The sequence below is a fragment of the Lycorma delicatula genome, chromosome 13 (assembly GCF_047948215.1).
Source record: "Lycorma delicatula isolate Av1 chromosome 13, ASM4794821v1, whole genome shotgun sequence".
Classification (NCBI taxonomy): domain Eukaryota; kingdom Metazoa; phylum Arthropoda; class Insecta; order Hemiptera; family Fulgoridae; genus Lycorma; species Lycorma delicatula.
The window spans coordinates 32,001,909-32,027,593 of NC_134467.1; the positions used below are offsets into that span (position 1 = coordinate 32,001,909).

The 25,685-nt window shown below is 31.1% G+C and overlaps 1 protein-coding gene across 1 annotated transcript in view; it reads right to left on the reverse strand.

Annotated features, from left to right (window-relative positions):
• The window catches only part of mmd (disintegrin and metalloproteinase domain-containing protein mind-meld), a 499,030-nt gene that overhangs the window by 155,245 nt on the left and 318,100 nt on the right, over positions 1-25,685 (reverse strand). The window contains exons 13-18 of the mRNA XM_075381718.1: positions 23,100-23,102; positions 19,350-19,513; positions 13,320-13,487; positions 8,946-9,162; positions 3,081-3,189; positions 2,033-2,149 (exon numbers count right to left, since the gene is read on the reverse strand). Coding sequence (XP_075237833.1) covers positions 2,033-2,149; positions 3,081-3,189; positions 8,946-9,162; positions 13,320-13,487; positions 19,350-19,513; positions 23,100-23,102 — 778 coding nt within the window. The remainder of the gene's footprint in view (positions 1-2,032; positions 2,150-3,080; positions 3,190-8,945; positions 9,163-13,319; positions 13,488-19,349; positions 19,514-23,099; positions 23,103-25,685) is intronic.

Genomic DNA, 25,685 nt, shown 5'->3' on the forward strand with positions numbered 1-25,685 from the left:
AAATAACTGTTTACAGCTATCTACAATGATTCTCCCAACTTCTACAATGGAGTAGTTTTTCCTTTCCACTGGAAGAATCGATGTTCAAATCCTGCTCAGATTTTTGGCACAAAATTCATCATAAAAAATAGAATAAGGTACTTTATCAGTATGTAGAACTGATGTAATTGGAGGGAACATAAATAAATACATTTAATCTGTAATGCATCAAAAAACATCATGCTTGATCAGATTCGAACAGAAAACCTTTAAGATGTGTAAGGGAGAAGCTCTGCTGCTATTATTTTAATGTTCTTTCTTGAATTTAACGTACATTTTCTGACAGATTTGGTTTTAAAAGTTGAGAGCACATAATTTATAAAATCACATTTTTTTTTTTTGTATTCAGTCATTTGACTGGTTTGATGCAGCTCTCCAAGATTCCCTATCTAGTGCTAGTTGTTTCATTTCAGTATACCCTCTACATCCTGCATCCCTAACAATTTGTTTTACATATTCCAAACGTGGCCTGCCTACACAATTTTTTCCTTCTACCTGTCCTTCCAATATTAAAGCGACTATTCCAGGATGCCTTAGTATGTAGCCTATAAGTCTGTCTCTTCTTTTAACTATATTTTTCCTAATGCTTCTTTCTTCATCTATTTGCCGCAATACCTCTTCATTTGTCACTTTATCCACCCGTCTGATTTTTAACATTCTCCTATTGCACCACATTTCAAAAGCTTCTAATCTTTTCTTCTCAGATACTCCGATTGTCCAAGTTTCACTTCCAACATTAAAATTAGTTTTATATTGAAACAATCACATGAATTCTCACAATCAATGACCTTTTCGTAACTTTTATTTTATTGTTAAATATTCTAACAATGATTTAATTCTAATACGAAAAATCATGTGCATAATTGTTTAAATCATCCAACACTAAGATGCAAAACATGCTTGGCTGATAAAGTGGAACCAGTAAAGATCATTTAAGAAAGAAGTATTTTTCTTATGAAATCTACCTATGGGTACCGTGGTTCGACTTCCAGAAAATTTCAACATATCTTCGCGTTTCACATCCCCTAGATCCCAAAACCAACATCAGCTCAAATGTTTATATATATATATATTTCACTTTCTTGTGGACACGATAACTGCTATAATTTTGTACCAATCACTTTCAAATTGTTCCCTAAAAATAACTCGACCCAAAATCTCGGTCGAGTTCATTTTTCGAAAAAAAAAAATATTGCTATAACTTTTTTATTAAGTAAAATATCGAATTTGTTTGAAGTTCCTACTATTGTTTATAAAAGGGCCTAAAACTTATCTAAGTAAAGTTTTTTGATATCACTAACCATTGGCCCAGAGGATGGAAAAAATGGGGTTTCGAAGACAAAAAACCATACCTACCCTAATAGGCACAGTATTGAATCAGTTTAAGGTGGTCGTTAGTTTTCTACACATTATTTAAAACTTTTGTCTGTAAGAATATGACTAACCCTTACGGCAAGGGATGACCAAAATGTTGCTGGAATTATAAAATGGGGCTTGTTGTATGCTAAACATGTGAAACTTTTTTTCACATGCAACCATTGTTTTATTGAGTAAATTTGAAGTTTTTCTTAACTTAAAGGTGGAATTTTTTTTATTCCCTACTTAGCACGGTGAAATCTACCATTCCTGCATGCCGAAACGGTTTTTTTTTATATCAAGTCACCAATTAATGGTTAAGTTGATGTACAAGACAATATTTTAATTTCAGCACACATTCTAACATGAAAGAAAAGTGTTATCCATAAGTTTAGATATGAATCAGCAACTAAAACTGATAGAACAAAAATTTCAAAGTAAATATAAATGTGAAAATGTAGAAAGTTATTTGGAAAGAAAGCTGCTTCATATATTACACGGTTATCAAATAATTTTGTAAAGATAATATTTATAAACACAGGCTGTAACAAGACAAAAAATATATTACTAGAAAAGAGATATATAAAATTTAATAATTATTATTGAAAAAAGTAAAAAGAAATCATTTTTAACTTACTTGCACTCAAATTCAACACCCTTCATTGAAATTATTGTTCTGGCGTATGGTTCATTATTACCAATCATAGGAACACTGTTACCCATTTGACATTGAAGTGAACCACATCTTGCATTCCTAAACAAGACAAAAATTAATTAATTACAAAACTGATAATAAAAACAATTCATATAATTTTTTAAATTACGAATTTAAATGGCTTACTTTTAAAATATTGTAACTTTTACTTTTAAAGGGCTTTATAGCACTTACTTTAACGGTATTATCAAAAAGATTGTTGTTAATGCTGCCTGTATCTACAACATTAGAAAGCATCTTACATATGAGAGTCATTCAATAATTAGAACCTAATAGAGCTTTGGACGTAAAACAGTTGGTAAGAAGATTATGTTACTTCAGTAAGTTGGTAATCCTGTTATGACATCTGATCAGCCAGATGAATAAAATTGTTTTGTTTATAACCTCAAAATCTCATCTTATGATCGTGAGACCCCTTGAAGTTTGTGAATTAGTTGAACAGCATGCAATGATATGTTTTTTCGCTTTCTGAAGGCAAAAAATATAGCGAGATCAAATCTGCCGCGAGGTAGATGTATATAATTGGACCTTCACAACCAATACACTAATCTGGGAATAGAGTATCAAGAAAATCTCAGATTTGAAGGCTGGTAGTGAGGCGGTGCCCCGCCTTGCTGATCGTAATGGCATTCACTATTATGGATGATAGTTTGGCCAAAAAATAAACTAAAATAATTAAAATAATAATAAAATAATTTGGTGGCATAAAAAAAATTTAACTGACCATCTGAAGGATTATTCTGGTTTCTGAGTTTCAACATTTCTGTGAAGTGTGGGAAAACCGTTTGAAGCATTGTGTGGCTTTCCCAAGGGAAATTATTTGAAGGTGATAAGAGTCTATGTATAATTGGATTGTAAATAAAAAGTTTTTTTGAACCAGTCTCATTACTTTATTTACAGACCTCGTATATTCAAATTTGATTTTTTTTTACACTTATAAAATTATTAAAAAAAATAAAACAATACTCACTCATAATCACATTTAATAAATTGATTATCACTATTGGTGCCACAATGCCCATTTATTGAACCTTTACTATTAAACTGTTTAAAACATTCGGCATCACCTGCTTTACCACCTGAAAAATATTAAGTTAAATGTAAAATAAAATATATTAATTAAAAATATTACAGTAACTCTAAGTTAATCTATACTAATTAACAATAAGAACTGCATGAATTAATGAAAACTATGGATAAAACAGACAAATTTATGAATTTTTATACCGTTAAATTAAATTGCTTTAATATTGTTTTGTTGTTTTAATTGGTTAAAAAAACTGAAGAAAAACATAAAAATTTAAGCAATTTTTTGTTTAAGTTTCAGCTTCAATTTATTACTTTAAAATTAATAGAACTATAATTTTATCTGATAAAAGTAAAATTTTTTCTGTACTATAAAGAAATTTGTCCTGATTGACTGACTGATTCATCAAATGCCCAGCAAAACCTACTAAAGAAAAATTGATAAAAATCTGTATTCATATTCTTCTTATGGTGTAAGTTCACATTACGAAAGGATTTTTCGAAATTCTTGAGTTTAGAGGGTTAAACTGGAGTAACAATGAAATTTATTATTATTTTTTTATGTCTCGGTAACAAATGAAGATATCAACTTGATTTTTTGGTGTGTGTAATCTTCAAATAAATATCTAAAATCCAATTTCTACATTTTTAAAATTCTAAGTTAAAGGGTTAAAAAGGATTTTGAATTTTTTTAAACTGGCTATTTTTTTTTAATTTCTCGGTAACAAATGAAGATATCAAGCTGATTTTTATGTGTATAATTTTCATGTAAGTATCTAAAAAAACAATTTCTAGATTTATCAAAATTCGACCCTGAAAGAGGTGAAGAAAGGTAAAAAAAAAACTTGAACAATGATTGCAGATTTTCCCCATTTCCAAATACACTAAATGAGATATTCACTAGATTGGGGCTTACAAATACTCTTCAGTTATCTAAAAACCATTTTCACGTTTTTTTTAATTTCAATTTTTTACGGGATGCAATGGTGTACAGGATAGCGGTTTTATCAACACAGCCACTGTTACTGTATGTGTGATGCAACTGGCTGCACCTGCCTCGGTTACTTAACTAAAAAACAAAATAAAAGTGGTTAAGACAGTTAAAAAAAAAGAAGAGAAATGTACAGTCACCATTTAGGGGTGTTTGTTGGGTAACCAGTTATAACTAATACTTTTAAAATGGAGGCTGAATGTTTTGAAACCCACATTCTTAGATCACTTAAAGTTTCATGTCCTGTAATGACCAAACTGTTGATAATGACCAATACGATGCTATTTTTTATAAATTGTAGAGGTTTTAATTTTTATTTATCATTATTATTCTCAAAGCATGTGTTTAATGAACTCAGAAGGATCAAAGAGGCAGAGCCCTAACAGACTATATTTGTTCAACAATTTAATGTATAATTTAGAAATTATGTTATCTTCAAAGTTATTTGTTCTATTTTATATAAACCATTGATAGTAAATGTAGTACCGTTTTGAAATTCCAATTGTCATACAGTTTTTCATAATTTTTTTAAAATAAAAATCATACAGAGAGGATGAAAAATTATAATTATCTAAACAGCCAATTAACTTACTTTCTATCTGAGATTAAGGCAGCCACATGGGAAAGACTAATAAAAAACCATTTTTATTTTTATAAAAAGACATTTAAATTAGTTTAAAAAAAAAAAATCTTGCTGAAAATCCGGAATCATAATAGTAAGTCAATCTGTTTCATAAGTTGATGGCACTTATAATCTCAAAATATAGCCAAGAGTGGCATTTTTATTTCTTCTAAAATAATAATAATTACAATGTGTTTGTAATACTGCACATATAACATAATCAAAGTTTAAAATACCAGTTACTGAACACTGTAATGAAATCAAAACTTTCTGTTTACTTGAAAAAAAAAATCCATGAGAAATAAAAAGTGCTTGTAAAACAATACAGTGAACAATATCAATAAAATGTTTATGGTTGTTTACCTTTAAATCGCTTGTGCAATTAAAAGGTAAAAAAAAAAAACCATTAAGATCATAAAGGTACAATGCACTGGGTTCATTTGTAAAGTTAAAGGAAACATGTTGAAAAATCAGCAGAGGTTTGAATGCCAACAGATACTGGCTAAGTATTCGCCACACTTAAATCCAGAAACATGTTAACACATCATTCCTATAATATTACCAGCACAACAACAAACTAAGCAGGACTAAAAGTACCTTTGATAGTACTTGATATAATCTCCTGAAACATTCATTACACTTTCCTAAATTAGCAGTATCTGAATTTTACTTGTTTCCTTGTTTGAAATTGACTCTTATGTTATTCAAAAACGTTTTTGAAAACAATCGATACTGAACAAAGGATTTAAGCTATCGATTACAGCTATTTTGAAGGAAATAAAACACTACAAAATTGTTTAATGTATACAGTTTTTGTAAAATAAACATATTGTGGGAATGCTTTAAAGATATCTTGTATAAAAAAAAGCAACATTACAATATTTGTCGGAAAAATGTTACTACTAGGAACAGAGATGCAACACTACAAGAGAATTAATAGCGTTATTAGTAATTTATTTAAATTATATTATGTATTAAATTAACTAATTTGTATCAGTAATGATTATTACTGTATTATTATTATTATTATTATTATTTCATAATTTATAATGTATGAAAAGTTTCTGATTCAATACCACTGTTCCATTTAATATTTGATAAGTATCCTTGGTTGACAGACTATTCATTCATACTCTAATTCAAAATCTGACTAAAATCAAAATATAAAAATAATCTATTGCAATCTGATCATCCCCTAACTAGCTGTTTATAAAACAAAACCAAAAAATATATTATTATATACATAATTTACCAACACATCACTACTAATTTCCCACATCAACAAAGTTGATATTTGCGCAACTATAATGATGCCAATTTTTGGAGATCTTACTCCAACAACAGAGTATCCGACCAAACCATCATTTTGTTAAAGAGATAATCATTATTCAACAGTATGTTAACAGCTGTAAATGAAATGGGTTGAAAAGTTTTTCATTTTAACTCTGAAGTAAAAGGTTTAAGCTCATTAGGCACTATGCAATCAACCCATCGGGTTGGTCTAGTGGTTAACGCGTCTTCCCAAATCAGCTCTGATTTGGAAAGTCGAGAGTTACAGCGTTCAAGTCCAAGTAAAGTTTTTACATGGATTTGAATACTAGATCGTGGATACCGGTGTTCTTTGGTGGTTGGGTTTCAATTAACCACACATCTCAAGAATGGTCGAACTAAGACTGAACAAGACTATACTTCATTTACACTCATACATATCATCCTCATTCATTCTCTGAAGAATTATCTAAACGGTAGTTACTGAAGGCTAAACAGGAAAAAGAGAGAGGCACTATGCAATCAGTTGCTATCAACCAAGTTGACAGAAGATAAAAAATGAGAGATTAAAGTACGAGATCAAATTGGCATTACAGAATCTGTTAGTCAAGTATAAATTGGTCGGCAGAATGGATGTTCAGAACATAACTATACAGGGTTTCCATCAAATTTTAAGATTCATTTTTCCTGACCAATTTAGTAAAGGTTTTCTGACTCATAATGTCATGTTTTTACCATTTACTCCAGATTACATATAGATATTTTTACTTCTTTGCTGCCATCACCATCCCCATAACTGCCCAACTGATGTCTTTTTTTTATTATTTATTACATTCATTTTTAAACTTTATTTTTTGATGATTATTTTACAATATGTATTTAAAATTAGGCTATTTTTTGTGATAAATTGTTTCACTAAATTAAACTGCAATGTATTAAAAAAAAAAAAAAAAACAATATTAATAACTTTCGTACATAAAAATGAACATTATGGTAATTAAAAGTAACATATGAGAGGTTAACTCTAAAGTAAAGAATGTTTTATTGCAAAAAAATTTATGCTGAAATCTTTTAAATATTTTTTATTTCTCTTAAATTAAGATACCTTATAACTTATTAACATACCTTATACTACAAAATTGCCACATGAATTAAGACATTTATCGTAGCGATACACCAGCATCATTACACTCCCGTTGTATTCTTTTTCTGCCAGTTCATTTAGCCACTGATTAACAGCATTTTTAAGTTCATCGTCACCCGTGAATTGCTTCACACTCAAAAATTCTATCTATTTCCCAAACAAATGGCAATCATAATGAGCTAAGTCCAGACTACGTGTGGATGATCACATAAATTTCCATCCAAATGTTCTTAGTAAATTACGTGTCAGACCCAAAAGATATGGACGTGCATTATCGTGCACAGGGCAATGCCGTCCATCGGTTAGCTGCCCAAGTTGCTGATTTTGAATGGCGTGCATTTATAGTCGTTCCATGTGGCATGAAATCAATGAGTAATATGTCAAACCGATCCCAAAAGACTGTGGCCATAAGTTTGTGTCCAAATGGCTGTGGCTTGGCGTTTGTCAGTGTGGTTGATGATTGAGGATGACGCCATTCACTTGACTGCAGTTTTCTCTCTGGCGCATAATACAAAATCCATCTTTCATCGCTAGTAAGGATTGAATTAAGGAAGTCATCACCTTTTTCTGTATAGCATATTAAAAATTCCAAAGCAGATCCTGTTCGGATTTTTTTGTGACGTTCCGTTAAGACGTGTGGCACTCAATGTGCAAAAACCTATCTGAAGCCTACATGATCATGAACAATGCGACTGATAACAGTTCTTGAAACATCAGGAAGAAGAAGGACCAGGTTGAAAATCGTTGAGCGACAGTCTTTTCATCATCGATTTCAAGAAGTCCTTGCATATTAATTATTTCTGTTATTTCTAAATTTTTCACAACATTTTTTGGATATTTCATTCATTCATTCATTACATTATTACTGTATACAGCAACCAACTCGCTATGAATTTCAGCCGGCTTAATGTTTTGATGAGTTCACCACAAATCAGCTGATTTCAAAGTTGAGAGTTCTAAAGTTCAATTCCTATTAAAGGCTTTTATATAGATTTGAATACTAGATCATGGATACCAGTGTTCTTTGGTAGCTGAGTTTTAATTAACCACACATCTCAGGAATGGTCAACCTGAGACTGTACAAAACTATATTTTCATTCATCCTCTAAAGTAATAATATCTTACAGTGGTTCCAGAGGCTAAATATAAAAAGAAAGAGAGGGCCTCGCATTAACCTTTGTGACCATCCCCAATAAAAGAGCTTTTGATTGATTTCCAAAGCTTCTTTAGCATTTAATAAGAATCTGACGTTACTGTGATCCCACGTTTGATAAATTCTGTCAAAAAAAATCCTCTTGCAATTTCAAACATTATAGCCATTATCTTTTGTTTTATTAGTGCAATTTTTAAATTTATTGCATGTGAGTCAAATAAATGAGCATATTTTCCTAGTACTAATCTTTTTCAGTACTACAATTTTCAAAATTTTAACCATAAAGTAGCACAACTATCAACAAATACTAACAGCATTGTTTCCTTCAATAGTAAAAAATTAATCAAACCCATGGGTTGCAAGATTGAAAAAGTGACAATAAAATGTTCCATGTTTTATTGTCCATTATTTTATAACTACTTAATTAAACTAAAAGACATTAAGACACGTTACTGATTATACGTTACTGATGTTTAATTCTACGCATGTACTATGTTGCTAGGATTAGTTTTTCTCCAACAGACAACTAATTGGTAAATGATTTTGGAACAACCTTCACAATAACAATAACTTGTTAAAAAAAAATTTAAATATATATATATATATATATATATATATATATATACTTACCATATCCCCAAATCTGAGCACATTGTACATTTAAAGTTGGACAGATTCCATTAAAACAATAACCCTGAGGATGACTAGTTGGTGAATTAGTCGTATCACAAGGATTTCCATTCTTTTTATGAACATCAGGCGGACATTGTCCGTTTTCTCCAGTACAATATTCTGGCAGGTCACATTCATTTGTTGAATCCCGACAGATTATACCATGCGATTTTAACTATTAAAAAAAAACAAAAAACAAAGTGATTAATATCGTTATTAAAATAAAATAACATGCAGCAGATATAATATTTATTGTTTATAGAACGTGTTACGAATTAAAGTATATAATCTTAAAATTTTTCAGTTACATTAATCTCTCTTTTACAGTAATATTAAAATTAAGATGGAGAAATAATTGTGAAACTGCTTAATTTTGTAAAAAAACAGATTATCTTAAAAGCTGTAAAGAACATCCATTTGTTATAACATGTGGTTTTGCCACCATGATTAAGCTATTACAAAAAAGTATCATATATTTGGTAATCAAATCAGCTGATTTTCAAATTCGAGAGTTCTAAAACTCAAGTCCCTTTAAAGGCAAGTTGTTTTTATATGGATTTAAATGTTAAAACGTGGATATCAATGTTCTTTGGTTTCAATTAAGCACACTTCTCAGAAGCGGTCGATCTAAGTCTGTTCCAGACTACATGTTTACCGGTACATTTACACATATTGTACAGCTATGTCAGGCCTGGCAAGCTGGTAGCGGTAATTAGATTTGACTACACACATGCACACCCAGACCTGGCAGTAAGTGGAAAACTGGTTAGAGAAAACATACAATATTTGGTAATATGTTATATTTTTAAGTTAAATTTGGATTACCCATTTTTTTTTCATTAATTAATTATCTGTTAATTACTAATATTTTATTCAAAAAAGTTAAGCATTTATTTTTTACACACTTTTCATAAAAATACATTTATTTAAAAATAATGCATAACTGTTTCATTTTAGATTCATTAAAAGACTTTTTATTAATTTACAGCAACTACATTAATAGATTACTTCTTGTACATTCAATCTGCCAAATAATTAATATGCAATTTGTTTGTAATCACTTCACACACAAGAAACAATATCAATTTAACAAGTGTACTACATAATTTTTTGATTTCTTCATCATGAAACCATACTGATATTATTGCTTTAACGAGGTATTAAAAATTCATTTTTGAGTCATTTTTTGACTATTGCCAAAAAATTTTCAATTGGATTTAAGTCTGAGGAGTTGCTTAGTCACAGGAGCACTTTAATGTTTCATTCAAAAACTTTTCTCCTTTTTTCTTCCGGTACGGCATGGAGCTAAATCTCATCGGAAAAGTCCATTGCCTTATAGGAATTTATTTAGAAGTTTGTATCACGACCCTTTACTTCAGAATCTTGATAGATCCATCACTTTTCAACATAGATCTACTGGAAGGAAGCAATAATCAAGGATCTTCAAATATGAAACAACCCCAAAACATTTTTTTCTGGTGATATTTAGCTTATTTTGGATATGAGCCAGTGATGTATTTTTACACGATGCTTTTCTAACATATGGAACCCTTTGCCCTGAACATAAAAATATGATTTTTCGGAAAACATAACATTTTTCCAGTCTTCTTTGGTCTAGCTTGCATGTGCTTTGGCCTACAAGAGCCCTTTTTTTGTACATTGCCATAGTTAAAAACTACTTTTTAGCTGGCTAACAAGTCTTCCGTCCAACTAGAAATTGGCATTTAAATGTTGTTACATGTAAATCTTTTCCAATGATAGCTAATTCTCGATTTAAGCCACAGCAAATAATTTTGGATTAACTTTTTCTCACTAATAATCGATCCAGTGTAGGAATAGTTTTTCATTTACAACCACATCTACCTTTTCTTTGAGATGAAAAGGAACCAATTTCTTTAAATTGTTTTAAAATAGCATTAAATGTCACTGTGGCTAGCTCAACGCTACATTCAGAAGCTCTGTCATTCTGTTATACTGGTATGCTCAAAAAGAGAAAGAATTTTCAAATGTTTTCTTGGAGTTATGTCCATTATTATATATTCATGACACATAGAACAACAAATACAAAAATATGATTTATACTAAAAAGTGAAATAAACTTTTACAAAACACTATTTATAACGTAAAAATTGCTAAATAACTAAAGAACCAGTAACATTACATTACACAGACAACTTAAAGAATGGTTGTGGTCAAACAGATTAGCCACAACACAGAAATAAACAAAAAATTCCCTTTGCTATTGTATATATGTAAATGACAAATTTTTGTAAATTTATATACATCAACTGTAGAATGAAAATCATTCACTGACAATGGTAAGAAATTATATATGTTACTTCAAAGTGTATATATTTATACGAGATGTGGCTGTTAAATAATGAGAATAATGCTGCTACAGAAGAACTGTGTATGTGCAAAATTCATATGACCAACAGCTGTGTAGTGCGAAGCCTTCTCTTTCGATTGTTGCTACTCCAGTTTCTGTAGCATACTAGTATGGCTGTGGCCTTTGTTTGCGTAACATCTGTTTTTTTTGTTTTGCCAAAAAATTATAAGTGTTTTATTAGAACAAAGATTTGTCATGAAATTTCATATGAAACTTGGAAAAACCGCTACTAAAACTTATCTTTTATTAAACACAGTATATGGCAATGAATGTTTATCACTTGCATATGTTTTTGAGTGGTTTAAGAGTTTCCAAGATGGCTGAGAAGACGTTGAAGATGATGTTCTGCCAGGTCGCCCTTCCATGTCAAAAACAGATAAACATATTGAAAAAATTGTTAATCTGATCCGATCTGACCATCAGGATTAACTATTCATGCGATTTCTGAAACTGTAGGAATTGACAAAGAATGCGTAAGGCAAATTTTACATATCAATTAACATACAAAAAATGTAAAAGAAATGGTGCCTAAAATTCTCACAATCAAACAAAAAGAAGCTCATGAAAATATTTGTTCCGACACTTTGAATGCCATTGAAAATGACCCAAATGTTTGGAAATAATGATAACATGTGATGAATCTTGATTTTTCACTTATGATCCAGAAACTAAGCATCAATCCATATACCGGAAGGCCCCAGCCTCACAGAGACCTCGAAATGAGCAAATCAGAATTCAAAACGATGATAATATTTTTCCGATATTCATGGAATTGTTACCTTCACTGGGTTTCTTTCTCAACTTCTTAAAAAGAATAAGAAAAAACGATCCGAATCGTGGAATAACAAGTCATGTGTTCTTTATCAGGACAACACACCAGCTCATACTGCATTGTCTGTCAAGACATTTTTAGCCAAGTATAACATTCCAGTGTTAGACCATCTGCCTTATTTGCCTGACGTGGCACCATGTGACTTTTATCTGTTCCCCAAGGTCAAATTTGCATTAAAAGGAACAAGATTTCAGACCGTTGAAGCTGTGAAAGAAAAAGTGGCACGCGTCATGAAAGAGCTCACAGAAGACTTCCAGCGCTGTTTCGAACAACAGAAAATTCTCATGGTGTATAGGACGCTATACAACTAACAGGAAACGTAATTTTAAAAGTTGTATATATTTTAAAAGATATATCACAACCACCAATCTCACAACTGTTGATCAAAGATTTAGTTTGCTAAGCTGATGTACCATTGGAAGAAAGATTTTCAGTGAAGTCTGAGAATTCCTTATCTTAATTATTTCATTATGCTGTTCTCTCTTACTGTGCAAAGTCACTGCCTTTTGGCCCATATTGCCCAGTCCAAAATGTTTTTTACATATATCACAAAAAGCACGATGCACATTCTATCTCTTCTAAACAGACTGAATTCTGCATTTAAGTTTATACATAACCACTACTCATTAAATAGAGTCTTTTTAGATGCCTCTTAAAAGCAATTAATTACCTAAAATACAAAAAAAATCATGGTGGTTTGAGAGAAATTCCAAAAAAACAATTAACTTCTAAATTTTTCAACGGTAACTTTTTGTTAAAATTACAAATTAACTAAAATTTGGAATATTCCTCCTTTAATATAAATGAATAATTGGGGAATGTAAGTAAGAACAGGAAATGTTAATGGTTGCTTGAAGCACATAGTTACAATGTGCTGGGTGATGGGATAGCCACTTCCCGACACCGGGAAAGTATATCAAATATACTTTAATATTACTTAAAAAATACTTTATTAATAACTAACATAATCTTAATTCAGTAACAAAAACCTATTTTTCTGAAAGTTTTTGCAATTTTTTCTAAAAATTCCTGACTAAATTTATATTTCCTGACAGTGGAAACCATGAATTCATATGCATATTTAATATACTTTAACACTATTTATACTTACTCGACAGTCATTACAACAAGGACCAGAGGCACATTCGGCATCTTTCTTAAGTTTACAGGTGAATGGGTCACAGCAGGGGTCTACAGTATTGCATTCATCTATTGTACCACAATCACATTCTTCTCCATCTTCAATGATACCATTACCACATGTTCTTTTTACTTCCAACTGTAAAAAAAAAGTAAAATTTACTATTATTATAAACAGATTATAATTACAAATTTTATATCATAACTATCAAATACAGGGGTCAAGAATACTAACCAATATGAATTTCAAATTTATCTGACAAATTTTTTATTACATTTGCATTTTTTGTAAAGCCTTAAAAATGTCTTCAACGTGAAAAATATTATTACTGAATTTATTATAATGTAATAAATTTCTAAGAAATAAAAACTAAAATAAAAAAAATTATGCCTTACTCTGATTGAAAATGCTGAAAATCATACCAACACTGATATAATAAACAATTCAACTACAACAGCTACGGAGTTCATATCCACAGTAATGTACAAGGTGAATACAAAAGAAATAGACACTTTTGACAATTAATAAAAAATTTAACTTTTATTAAGTAAAGAGAGCAATACTAAGGATGATCAGAAAGTAAGTTACACCCCCTCTACGAAACAAACACATATTTATAAAACAATTTTTTTTTATTGAACAAAAACTACACATTTTTATCTATTTTTCAACATAATTACCACGTTTTTCGAAACACTTTTCATACTTTGTGACAAGTTTTTCAATTCCACTCTCATAAAAATTTCCCTCAATTTCCTTCAATCATTTAAGGACCGCTTTCTTCAGTTAATCATCATCAACGAAACACTTCTCTCCCAGGTCTCACTTGAGAGGACCAAACTTGAAAGATATCGCTTGAGGTCGCAAGGTGCTAGGTCAAGGCTGTAAGGCAGATGAAACCACACTTCCCACAGTAATTCCTTTGTCACATAGGCTGAATGAGGAGTAGTATTATCGTGAAGAAAAACGATCGCATTATTCAATAATCCAGGTCTTCAATCTTTAACGGCTTTACACAATTTTTTTAAAGTCTCACAGTAAGATTCAGAATCGATTGCGTTCCTCGGGGCATAAATTTACTGTAAACAACTCCCTCAGAATCGAAAAAGACTGTCAGCATAACCTTTCAAACATGTAGGAATGTTTTCACTTTTTTGGCTGCGGCAAAATTTTGTACCTCCATTTATATGATGCTCACTTAGTCTCAGGAGTGTAATGAAGCACCCAGCTCTCATCCCTTACTTAAGATCATTTCAATCACATGTTCCATGTTGCTCGTCGTGCTTGCAGTTGAAAGGCGCCCAGCTTGCAGATTGTCACTCACATTTGTTCTTACATTTCTCAACATTTGGCACCATTTTGTGATCATGCGACATTGACATTGCATTCTAACCATATACCTCTACAATTTGGCGATGAATTTCACAACAATTATAACTTTTTGCTTGCAATAATTGGGCTACTGAACCATTTATATGATGCTCACTTAGTCTCAGGAGTGTAATGAAGCACCCAGCTCTCATCCCTTGTGATGATTTATTTCAAAACTGGAGATCAATCCTGGAATAAAATTGAAGAAAAGAAAGAGCAGACGCAAAACATTGATGTTTGTGGTTGTCGGTCAACAGATGTGGCACCCATCGTGCAGACATCTTACGGTAACCAAGCTGATCGTGAGTAATAGCAAACACACTACCATAACTGATTTCAAGTTCACTTGCAATCTCTCTAATTTTAGTGCACTGGTTACTCAAGATCATTTCAATCACGTGTTCTGCCTTGCTCGTCGTGTTTGCAGTTGAAAGGCGCCCAGCTCGCAGATTGTGACTCACATTTGTTCTTCCATTTCTCAACATTTGGCACCATTTTGTGATCATGCGACATTGACATTGCATTCTAACCATATACCTCTACAATTTGGCGATGAATTTCACAACAATTATAACTTTTTGCTTGCAATAATTGGGCTACTGAACACACTTTTATGGTGGATGAAACCTCTAGAGGATACGCCATATTGACAAAGACACTACACATGTACTGAATGTCATACAAATTGCTGCTGGTGGAGCATGAAGACAACAACACAATCAGTGCTGCCACTACAAGACATTAATATATTTCTTTCAGTTCAAGAACACGGCCAAGGGTGTAACTTATTTTTTTATCCACATCTCCTAACTAGAATGGTTTTACAGCGAACGTGTTTAATTTGATATAACTGCTATTGTTGATGTCAATATTGATTATTTGTCATAGAAAACATTTTATATGCTTGAATTAACCAAAATAATTTCTGTTACTACCATACAGTGCCATTTCAGAACAAATTATGATCATCAACTAGGCAATCAATCTATGTCTGGAAAAAGCAATTAGGAAACATAGTGTCTGTAAAACGAAAAGTTATGGAAACACCTCAAAGTGTTAGAAGAAGTCATTGTGTTCAGAATGTGTACCGACATAGTGCAGGTAAATCAATTAGATCAGTGAATTAAGAATTAGAAATTCCACAACTGACCAATGCGGAAAATTTTGTAGTAATGGTTAAAAATGCCTTATAAATTATATTTAGTAAAGATTTAGATGATAGTGATAAAGATTTACGTAAAAATTTTTGTGAGGATATGCAGAAATGTTGGATTCTTAGTCTCTTAACTTTTGGTGATGAGTATAAATTTAGCATTAGTAGAAAGCTCAATACATAAAATATACGAATAAGGAGAATAAAAAACCCAATAGAAACTGCGCAGTATATACAAAAAAGGGAATGAATTTTGTACTATTTCCTGTGAAAAGGTGTACAGACTATTCTTTTTTCACAAATAGCATCGAGGAATGGCTTGATGGGTTAAATAAATAGCTGATGTCTTAATTTGACGAAAACTCTTAGAATTTCATTCTTGACCATGATTGAGCTTTATCTCAAAGATATGTATGTAATAAAGGTTGAAAATTATCTGGATGAACACATTCAAAAATGTTAGAACGGTTATGTGAAACTAAAGAAAAAACAGTGTTGATATGTTTGTACAACAATTTCAAGCCGCAGAGCAATTTATTGGTTGTGTAAACTGTATACATTAAGTAATGCTGGGATTTTTTTTGTGTTTGTTTTCCTGTTCCAATAGGCCGGCTCAACAATCAAGCATTACTCAGCCCATGAGCCTGCCCACCTACCAGGAGTACGTTCAGCATGGCAGGTTGGCTTGCCAGTTACAGACCATTTCCTTATTTTCATCTTGGCTCTGCCTCTAACCTCTAAGGCCAGGCGCACTGGGCCTGAATATGCTGTTCCCAGGCCCTGCCCCAGGAGCTGGGTATGGTCTCGTTGTTTTTTTTTTTTTTTAAAGTAACTCCTCCCACTTGTTGTAATCCATTTCCATTGCTCCTATTGCTTCCATTGGCCTATCAGCCGTGAATCACTCTATTGTCAGCCAAACTCAATAAACTTTAGGGTGAAAAGTCAATCACTAAAACTTCAAAAATATTACATAAATATAATATTTTTTTCTAAAATACCAATAATGATGCTTGGTGGCATAATCATTATGATTTTAGGGAACTTCAGACACAAGACAAAGTTACTCGTAAATACAGTATAGCCATTTCCTAGAAGCATCTCATGATGAATGCCAGCTCAACAAAATCCTGGGGATATCTAAACCTACAAGTAACATCTAATTAATACCTTCACTCTGTTCACCACAGGTAATGGCTGTATGAGCATTATTACTCTTGGAGGAAGCAATTCTGATTAGTGACATATGCACTTCGGATGCTTTATACATGTTACAGTAAAAAAAAAAAGAAAAAACAATGTAAGACAACAAATTAAGTATCTCATTCAGTTGACAATTAGCATTGTATGGACTATCTTTACTCAGGGAAATTAGAAAGGTACTCAAAAGACTGTTTGTTTCAATGCATTCTCCAAAGTTTTTCAGAGTTTTCAAATTACTTTTACTGTCATTGTGATTTTAGTCTAATGATTCTACCAAAAACTTTTCTTAAGGTTTGAAAACAATAAAGCCATTAGTACTTTTGGTCAGAGAGCCAGCTTAAACCTTTTCGTTTTGCTAGATGAACACTCTGTCAATTTTCTGATATAAATCTTATTCAAAGTAATATTGTTATCCATTATTGTTAACTTTGAAGATGCTGTATCCAAAATATAAAAACCAAATCCTCTTATAAATCTCAAATGAATGGGGGTGACATAATTACTACTTTGTAAACACTAACAGAACAAATAACAGATGGATAAGTAACAAGAAAACTGACACCTTACGATTCCTTTATACATGTCATGTTCTGTAGCAACTAGTTGATTATTTTCAACAACCAATCGTAAATCAATATTTTAATTGTCCTCTTTATCAATCCAAATTTAGTAAGAAGCCCTATCAGACAATCAAACAATTTTTTCTAATGTAATAATGTTCTATATGTGAGATTGCCTAAGATTCTGCTGTTATAATACTAATAGATGGTTAAGTAGAATTAAATGTTGCTATATTTGGAATTTACAGTTAATGGGTATCATTGATTCGACTTCTGGAAAATTTTGACATATCTTTGTATTTCACATCCCCCAGACCCCAAAACCACCTCCAGTTCAAAAGTTTATATAAACATTTATATATATTTCACTTTCTTGTGGACACGATAACTGCCGTAATTTTGCGCTAATCACTTTCAAATTGATACATAAAATATAATGACCCAAAATCTTGATCGAGTTCGTAAATTGGCGAAATCAGATCATGGGGGTAGAAATGGGGGAGGGCTATTAAAGAAAAGTCATTATAATTTTGTTATTAAGTAAAATATTGAATTCGTTTTAAGTTCCTACTATTCTTTGGATAAGGGCCTAAAACTTATCTAAGTAAAGTTTTTTGATATCACCAACCATAGGTCCAGGGTGTGGAAAAAATGGGGTTTCGAAGACAAAAAAAATCACTCCTCTCTTAATAGGCACAGTATCAAATCGGTTTAAAGGGGTTGTTAGTCCTCTAAACATTACCTAAAACTTTTGTCAGAAAAAAACTTTTGATATGACAAACCCTTATGGCAAGGGATGTCCATGTAGCTGGAATTGTAAAAAGAAGGGACTTGTTGTATGCTAAACATGTAAAACTTTTTTCACATGCAACCATTGTTGTATTGAGTAAATCTGACGCGGAAATATTTTTTATCCCCTACTTATCACCAGTGAAATCTACCTCTTCCGGCGAGCCAAAAGGGATTTTTTTATGATTAGGAAACATTAATATATCTAAAACGGAAAAAAAAACAACTATTTAAAACTACAAGAAGAGACAGAAATAAAAATGAAGAAATTTTAATAAACTACAAGATTGAAATCAAATAATACTTTTAAAAATAGTTTGTTAAGAACAACAATATAAATGCACATGGAAGAAAGATTTAATTGATTGCTCATTTGTTAACTGTAAAAGATAATATTATATAATCTGTGATTGAAGAATTAAAAAGCGGTGGAAAAATAACATAGTGAAAAATGAAGTTTACATAATACTCAAATAAGATAATAAAGCTTAAATCATAAAATAGCAAAAGAAATTGCGATGAATAAAACAAAACAGAAATCTCACTGATATCAAGGACCTTTCTTTCATTTTCCTGTTTAGCCTCCGGGAATTACTGTTCAGGTATTACTCCAGAGGATGATATGTACGGGTGTAAATGACGTGTAGTCTTGTACAGTCTCAGTTCGACCACTCCTGAGATGTGTGGTAAATGAAACCCAACCGCCAAAGAACACCGGTATCGACGATCTGGTATTCAAATCTGTATAAAAGTAACTGCCTTTACTAGGACTTGAACGCTGGAACTCTCGACTTCCAAATCAGCTGATTTGGGAAGATGCGTTCACCATTAGACCAACCTAGTGGGTGATATCAAGGACCTACCTAACGGTAAAAGAATTATTAAAAATTATAATTAATTATCAGTAATAAATATTTATTAACTTACTTCATTAGGTTTATTTAGCAGACATATACCATGCCCAGTTCGCAGGGCACCATTATAATCGGTACGGCTGCATTCGCTGAATTTATATGGTTGGACATTTTCGAGTCCAACTATAGACTGTGCCATTATACATCCATGCCAATCTCTACATACACATTCATCACCTGTAAATGAATGATAAAACAAATAATATATTATTATCTTAAACAGATATGTTATTGCACAAACCAGCAAGAATTAAAATTTACTTAGTCTATCGATACAAATCATTATTATACATCAACAATAGCAGGAAAGATAACAAATGTTGCATGCCTACTTATATATTATATAATTATACAACACTATTTGTTATATTATTACAACACTATACTATACTAAGCGAATATATTTTTTCTCTTTTTAATACCACATCTCTCTCATTTAGGCATTATGCAACTCAAGAATAATTTTGGTCTGACCAGATAATACTTATAATAAAAAACTTGTTAATTAAAAGAGGGTGCAATTTATATTCAGAACGTTTATAAATACCTTAATTTAAATCCAAATTGCAATTTTTTTCTTTGTATCTAATGATAGATGTCAAGGACACATTACCATCATCAGGTGTAAATACGTATACAACTAAACACACGACTGTATAAGTCGATGGCAGCAAACTTATGGACGCTGTTGGATATTTGCTCCTTGTTAACTAATGTTTATGATTGTTTGTACTGTTACTTAAGGTACTGGTAACAGAATTTAAGGATTTAAATTAAAGTAAATGTATACTTTTTGAATTTATTTAAATAACTTATAAAACGATTTAAGATTAAAAAACAAATGACTTAATTCTTACCAAGATGATGGAGTAAGTGGGGAGAGAGAATTGAAATAAAAAGGTGAAGAAAATTAAATTAATTAATCTTTTGAAAATTTTAATAATTGTGTCAATTTTCAATCTTATCTTTAAATTAACGTTTTAATTTTTATTCGTTTTTAATCTGTAAAAATATGGCCAAAATGTGGATTTTTAAAAAAATTCACAAAGACAAAAAAGATTAACTGTAAGGAAAAATATAGTACATAAACTAGTATCTCTTAAAAATTATTAAGAAATTATATAACGTAACTCAGATGTTTAATGAATTGCATAATTTAAAAAAAAAACTTATGAAAAGCAAATCATAATTCTATAATAAATTGCTATGATGATTATCATTGGAACAATAAAAAACATTCCCAAAAATTTATTGCAGATATAAAATTTCCTCTGTATTAACATATTATAAATATTTTTCAACATGATAAAGAATCAACCGGGGTTTATGATTAACATCATCAATTTTTTTTTTGGTCATCCCTTACTTCCACACCACAGATGTGACCTCCCCACTTGAGCTTCATCTAAACTACCCATCTGTTATTGACACACACTATTTATCAATATCTGACATATATTCTCATTTCTTACACATTATAGGCCCCGATTTAAAAACTGAATTTTAGATAATTCAATGTAAAATCTTTAACGATTTTTTTTCTTTTTAGGTTTAATTAATAAATTAATTAACTAAAATACTATAAGAGGATATTTTTTTACTAAGGACTCTTTAAATTAAAAATCCTCTTATTAAATGCAACTTATATCACCTGGGATATAGAGGGAATATTCTGAAACATCAAAGTACATCCAAAGGATAATTATTCTTTAGAGATAAGCAGTAAATTCATGTGGTGTCTAACAAATTCCAATTGAAACAGAATATCTCCAGTAACGTTTTATGTACTTAATGATCTCCACAGCAGAGTGGTAGTATTTTTGCCTTTCACTGCTGGGTAAATAAATAAATAATTACAAGAATGAAACAAAAGTGAAATAATCAAGTGGGTGATGGAATAATCGACCATTTCAGACAGATATATTTTTATCTTTTTCACCACCTCTCTCTCCCTCAGTTCTCTCTTTCTCAAATTGTGTGAATCGACAGAATTCAACCCCTTTATAAACATATAAGGTAATGTACTATTCTTATATATATTTTTGTAGTTAAATATGTCATTTTCAAACTAGATCTCCTCCGCCCCGATGTTTCAATCAAAATTTCCTGAATGACATCCCCCTAATTTTTTACAGAGAATCAGAATCAGGTAACAAAACCCAGAGTTCGAATAGTCAGAATTCACCTGAACTGAATTTATAATTATTCGGCAAATACTGCAGAGTGTTCAATTAAAAAAGGTTCAATCAAGTAATTTAATCTATAAATAATAGTTTATTGGCAAACACTAACACAATAATTTACAGATGTTGAAAATGATGTCCATTCATTTCTATGTACTTGTCAAAACACTTCATCATGATCCTGGCTATTCTCTTATTAGCCTTCTATTTCCTGGATAACATTGATAATGTTTGTCTTCAATTCCTGTAGGGTGTGTGGATTGAATCTCCTATAAACAATTTCTTTTAAGTAGCTCCATAGAAAGAAGTCTGGACTAAACAGATTAGAGAATTCTGATTGTCACAATCCTTTAGAAATGATTCTTCGATCGAAAAAATCCTGAAGCATCTCCATAGAAGAGCAAGTTGTATGGCAAGTAGCGATCTTGTTGCAATTAGCTGTCATGCAACCCTCTTACAGTTTAAGGCTATGAACTGTTGGATAATTTCTCAGTAGATGTTAGCATCCACAGTTTTTTAAAAAACAAACAAGGGCTCAATTATTTGGCGCCTTGAAACAGCACACCATAAGCCTATTTTTTGAGAATATAGAGAGGATTCAAAGGAAATTGTGGTTTTCAGTACCCCAGGTTTGAGAATTCTGATCTACCAAAAGATGAAACCACGTTTAATCTGTAAAAAAACATTTGATCTAAAATGCTAATGTTGCTTGTAATGAAGTTCTTGAATCGTTAACAGTAATGAACCCTATTAGTATAATCAGCATTAATTAACTAGTGGAGAAACCTGCAATCGACATAGATAACATGTCAGCATTCTCCTCGCTGCAGTGTGAGCTAAACCTAATGAACATTTTTTTCCTGGCTTAGTCTCTGCAAAGATTTATGAGGAGATCTTGTAACTGCCACTTTAATATCCTGTATGACCTGCTTCATTAAAACTGACCTATGTCAGGCACTCTTCTGGTATAACAATGAACCTGCTTCACAAAATGTTTAAATAACTTTTGAGTAACACTTTTCAATGGTGCTCCTTTTTCTCCGTGAACTTTCACTGACACACAACATGAGATTTCCAACATTTATCTCTAAATAAGTTTCCATCATCAATAAATATTCTTCAACAGTTAACTGCATTTTAAGAAATAACAAATAATTAAGCAACTTTGTTCAAAAGCCAATGCTCGACACAGACTGGCAATACTCGAATGGGTCCTCCCCATTCGAGCTCCAATCGTGCTAACGTCTACCACAATATTTTACCCATATCAGATCAATATATGCATTTTAATAAAAATATTAATTTAGTATAAACTACTGAGTGATAGGACCTCTTTTAAGTTGAACACTGTATATTCAGTGCCTGGGGTGAATCATAATCTGCAGCTTAAAAGATGAGTTGATTATTCTTTTACTCTTCGTAAGTTTCTTTTACTCTTCCTAAGTTTTAACAAATGTTTAGTTTTTTTTTTTACTAAATAAATGGATGCACGATTTATTATGAGTGTTGTTATACACAACGGCGGTCCAGAAAGTAACTTACGTTTGTGCCTAGCATGGAGATGGGTGGGATAGAGCCACCATCTTGGCATCAAAATGTTTCTACACTTAATACTCATCAAGCTGCCACGGCGTGTGGACCGTGATTTTTCTACTTTGTTCAATGTGAATTATTGAAATGTGTGCTTCAATAAAAAATTCCGTGAGCTGTGAAGTTCAGTGATTAGGTTTTTATTGGTAAAAAACCTCAAACCAATTATAATTCATCGGTAACTTTGTGAGATGTACGAAGATGGAATGGAATAATGAGTGAAGGTGGAGTGAATCAGTGGTGCATTCCATTTAAAAATGGCCACACCAGTGTTCATGATGAGGACCTTAGTAGTCTGGTCTGCCTAGCCTTGTGACTGATGAACTGACGATGAAAATCAACGATAAAATTCATGAAAATCGCCGCATTATGATTACAGAAATCTCTCTTCATTTCCCCTAAATTCCACAAAGTTTACTGCATGAAATTATATCGGAGAAACTTAGTTATTGCAAGAAGGATGCCAAAAATCGAAGGCAGTCGATTTCTACAGAGAAGGATTTGAAAAGCTTGTGCATTGTTATGAAAAGCGGCCCAATTTAAATGGCGACTATGTCGAAAAATAGTTTAAGATTATCTCTTTCAAATGTATATAATAAAATTCTTATTTTTATTTGGTTGGTTTTTTATTTCAAAACATAAGTTACTTTATGCACAGCCCTCGTATAACAATTTAAGCTTTGTATTTCGATTTGCCCACCATAATCTTATTACTGAAATTGTTCCTAGCATTCCTGCCATAAAGCAACTATCATTCATATGTAGTAACAAGCCTGCCTATTTTTTGCATATGGTTTCTTTCAATATTTAATTATATTTTTTTGTTCATTTGCTGTTCAAATTTCTAATTATATTTATTCTTTTAGTAGCTAATAAGAATAGGATGTAAATTATGTGTATCCTGCAAGTATACTTCTGGGATATCCCTAGAACCAGAAATTTTTATGTATTAACATCACAGGATTTGTTAGAAAACAACTCATGACAACTGGATGGATGAGTCATCCATCAAAGCTATTATGAGGATATTCTTTCGTTGTTTAGGTAACAACAGTATATTGGAAATTCTACTGAAGAAGATGTTTATATATATCATTGAAAAGCCTTTAGAAGAAAAATATCCGTTAATTTAAATGTCAATTAACTTATTTCAAAGAATACATTAACAATTATATTAGTTGTAAAAATTACAATAGGTAAATGCCATTTAAAAAAAATCTGATGTGGACACCACATGACTTCCTTGTACACCTATTAAATTACATATACACATTTTATTTTACAATCATAGGTAAATAGGTTAATAATTAATAAATCAATAAATTTAAATTAAAAAAAAAAGTTAAATAAAGTCTGATTTGAACCGATGTGCCTCCCTTGTATGATCCAAATATTTCATTAATTAAAATTTTATTTGGCTATATAATTCTGGAACCAATGAAAATAAGAACCACTTATGAAACATCGTTGAAAAACTCTCAGTGAAAGTTGATTACTGGGTACTTACGTATTAACGCCACCACAGCTACAGCTTTATTTAAAAACAAAGTAGTCAATCGGATTTCGGTGGAAAATGAACAGTCTCTTTATTAATTTTAATAAGGGGTTATTTATATTTATTTATTTTATAAATATAATTTAACCAAACTTAACCTACGCTCGCTAACTTTGACTAATTAACACTGTAATTTTTTGAGTATTTATTTAATAAATTCAGTAATTATTGCAATTATTTGTTATTTAAATAATCAAAACACTCCTGTTAATTAGTCAAGGTTAGCGAGCGTAGGTTAAGTTTGGTTAAATTATATTTATAAAATAAATAAATAACCATTTATTAAAATTAATAAAGAGACTGTTTTAAATCTATGTTAAACTCTATATCGGCCCATTTTCCACTGAAATCCAATTGACTACTTTGTTATTAAATAAAGCGTAATAATACGTAAGTACCGATTACTGCAGTTAAGAAAAAGTTGAAAATCCAAATTTTTTGGATTTTGGGCTTTTTTGGTCCAGTCGATTGCAATCAAAAGAAGAAGTGCACCTCTAGATGTTACAACAGTTCTAAATCCAAAATTTCAACATCCTACAGCTAATCATTTTTTAATTATGTGAGATACATATGTACATACAGATGTCACGCTGCAACTAGTAAAAATATATTCACGGATGGTCAAAATGAATATTTCCATTGAAATCTGAAAAACTGAAATCTTTCATGATCACAATACCTCCATTACTTCATACAAGGAAGTAAAAAGACAATCTGTATAAAAATGGTACTCCGTAAGTGACATCCGATTCAAACAAAAACCATTTAAAACTGCTTGATACACAATCAATTGACAGGTTAAATATCTATCCTAGTTTTTACTCCTTTCAAATTTACCGACGGTTCAGGTTATTAATCAGAATAAATAAAGTTAATTAATAGTTAGTTAATTAATACTAACTGACCAGCATGAAAATAGTGGTTTAAACTTTAAAAAAATCTCTTTTAGGAGTAATATATACTCTCACATCAATTTTGTTAGGTGGAACTATTTTTTTAATGAAACTTACCTTGAAGTGAT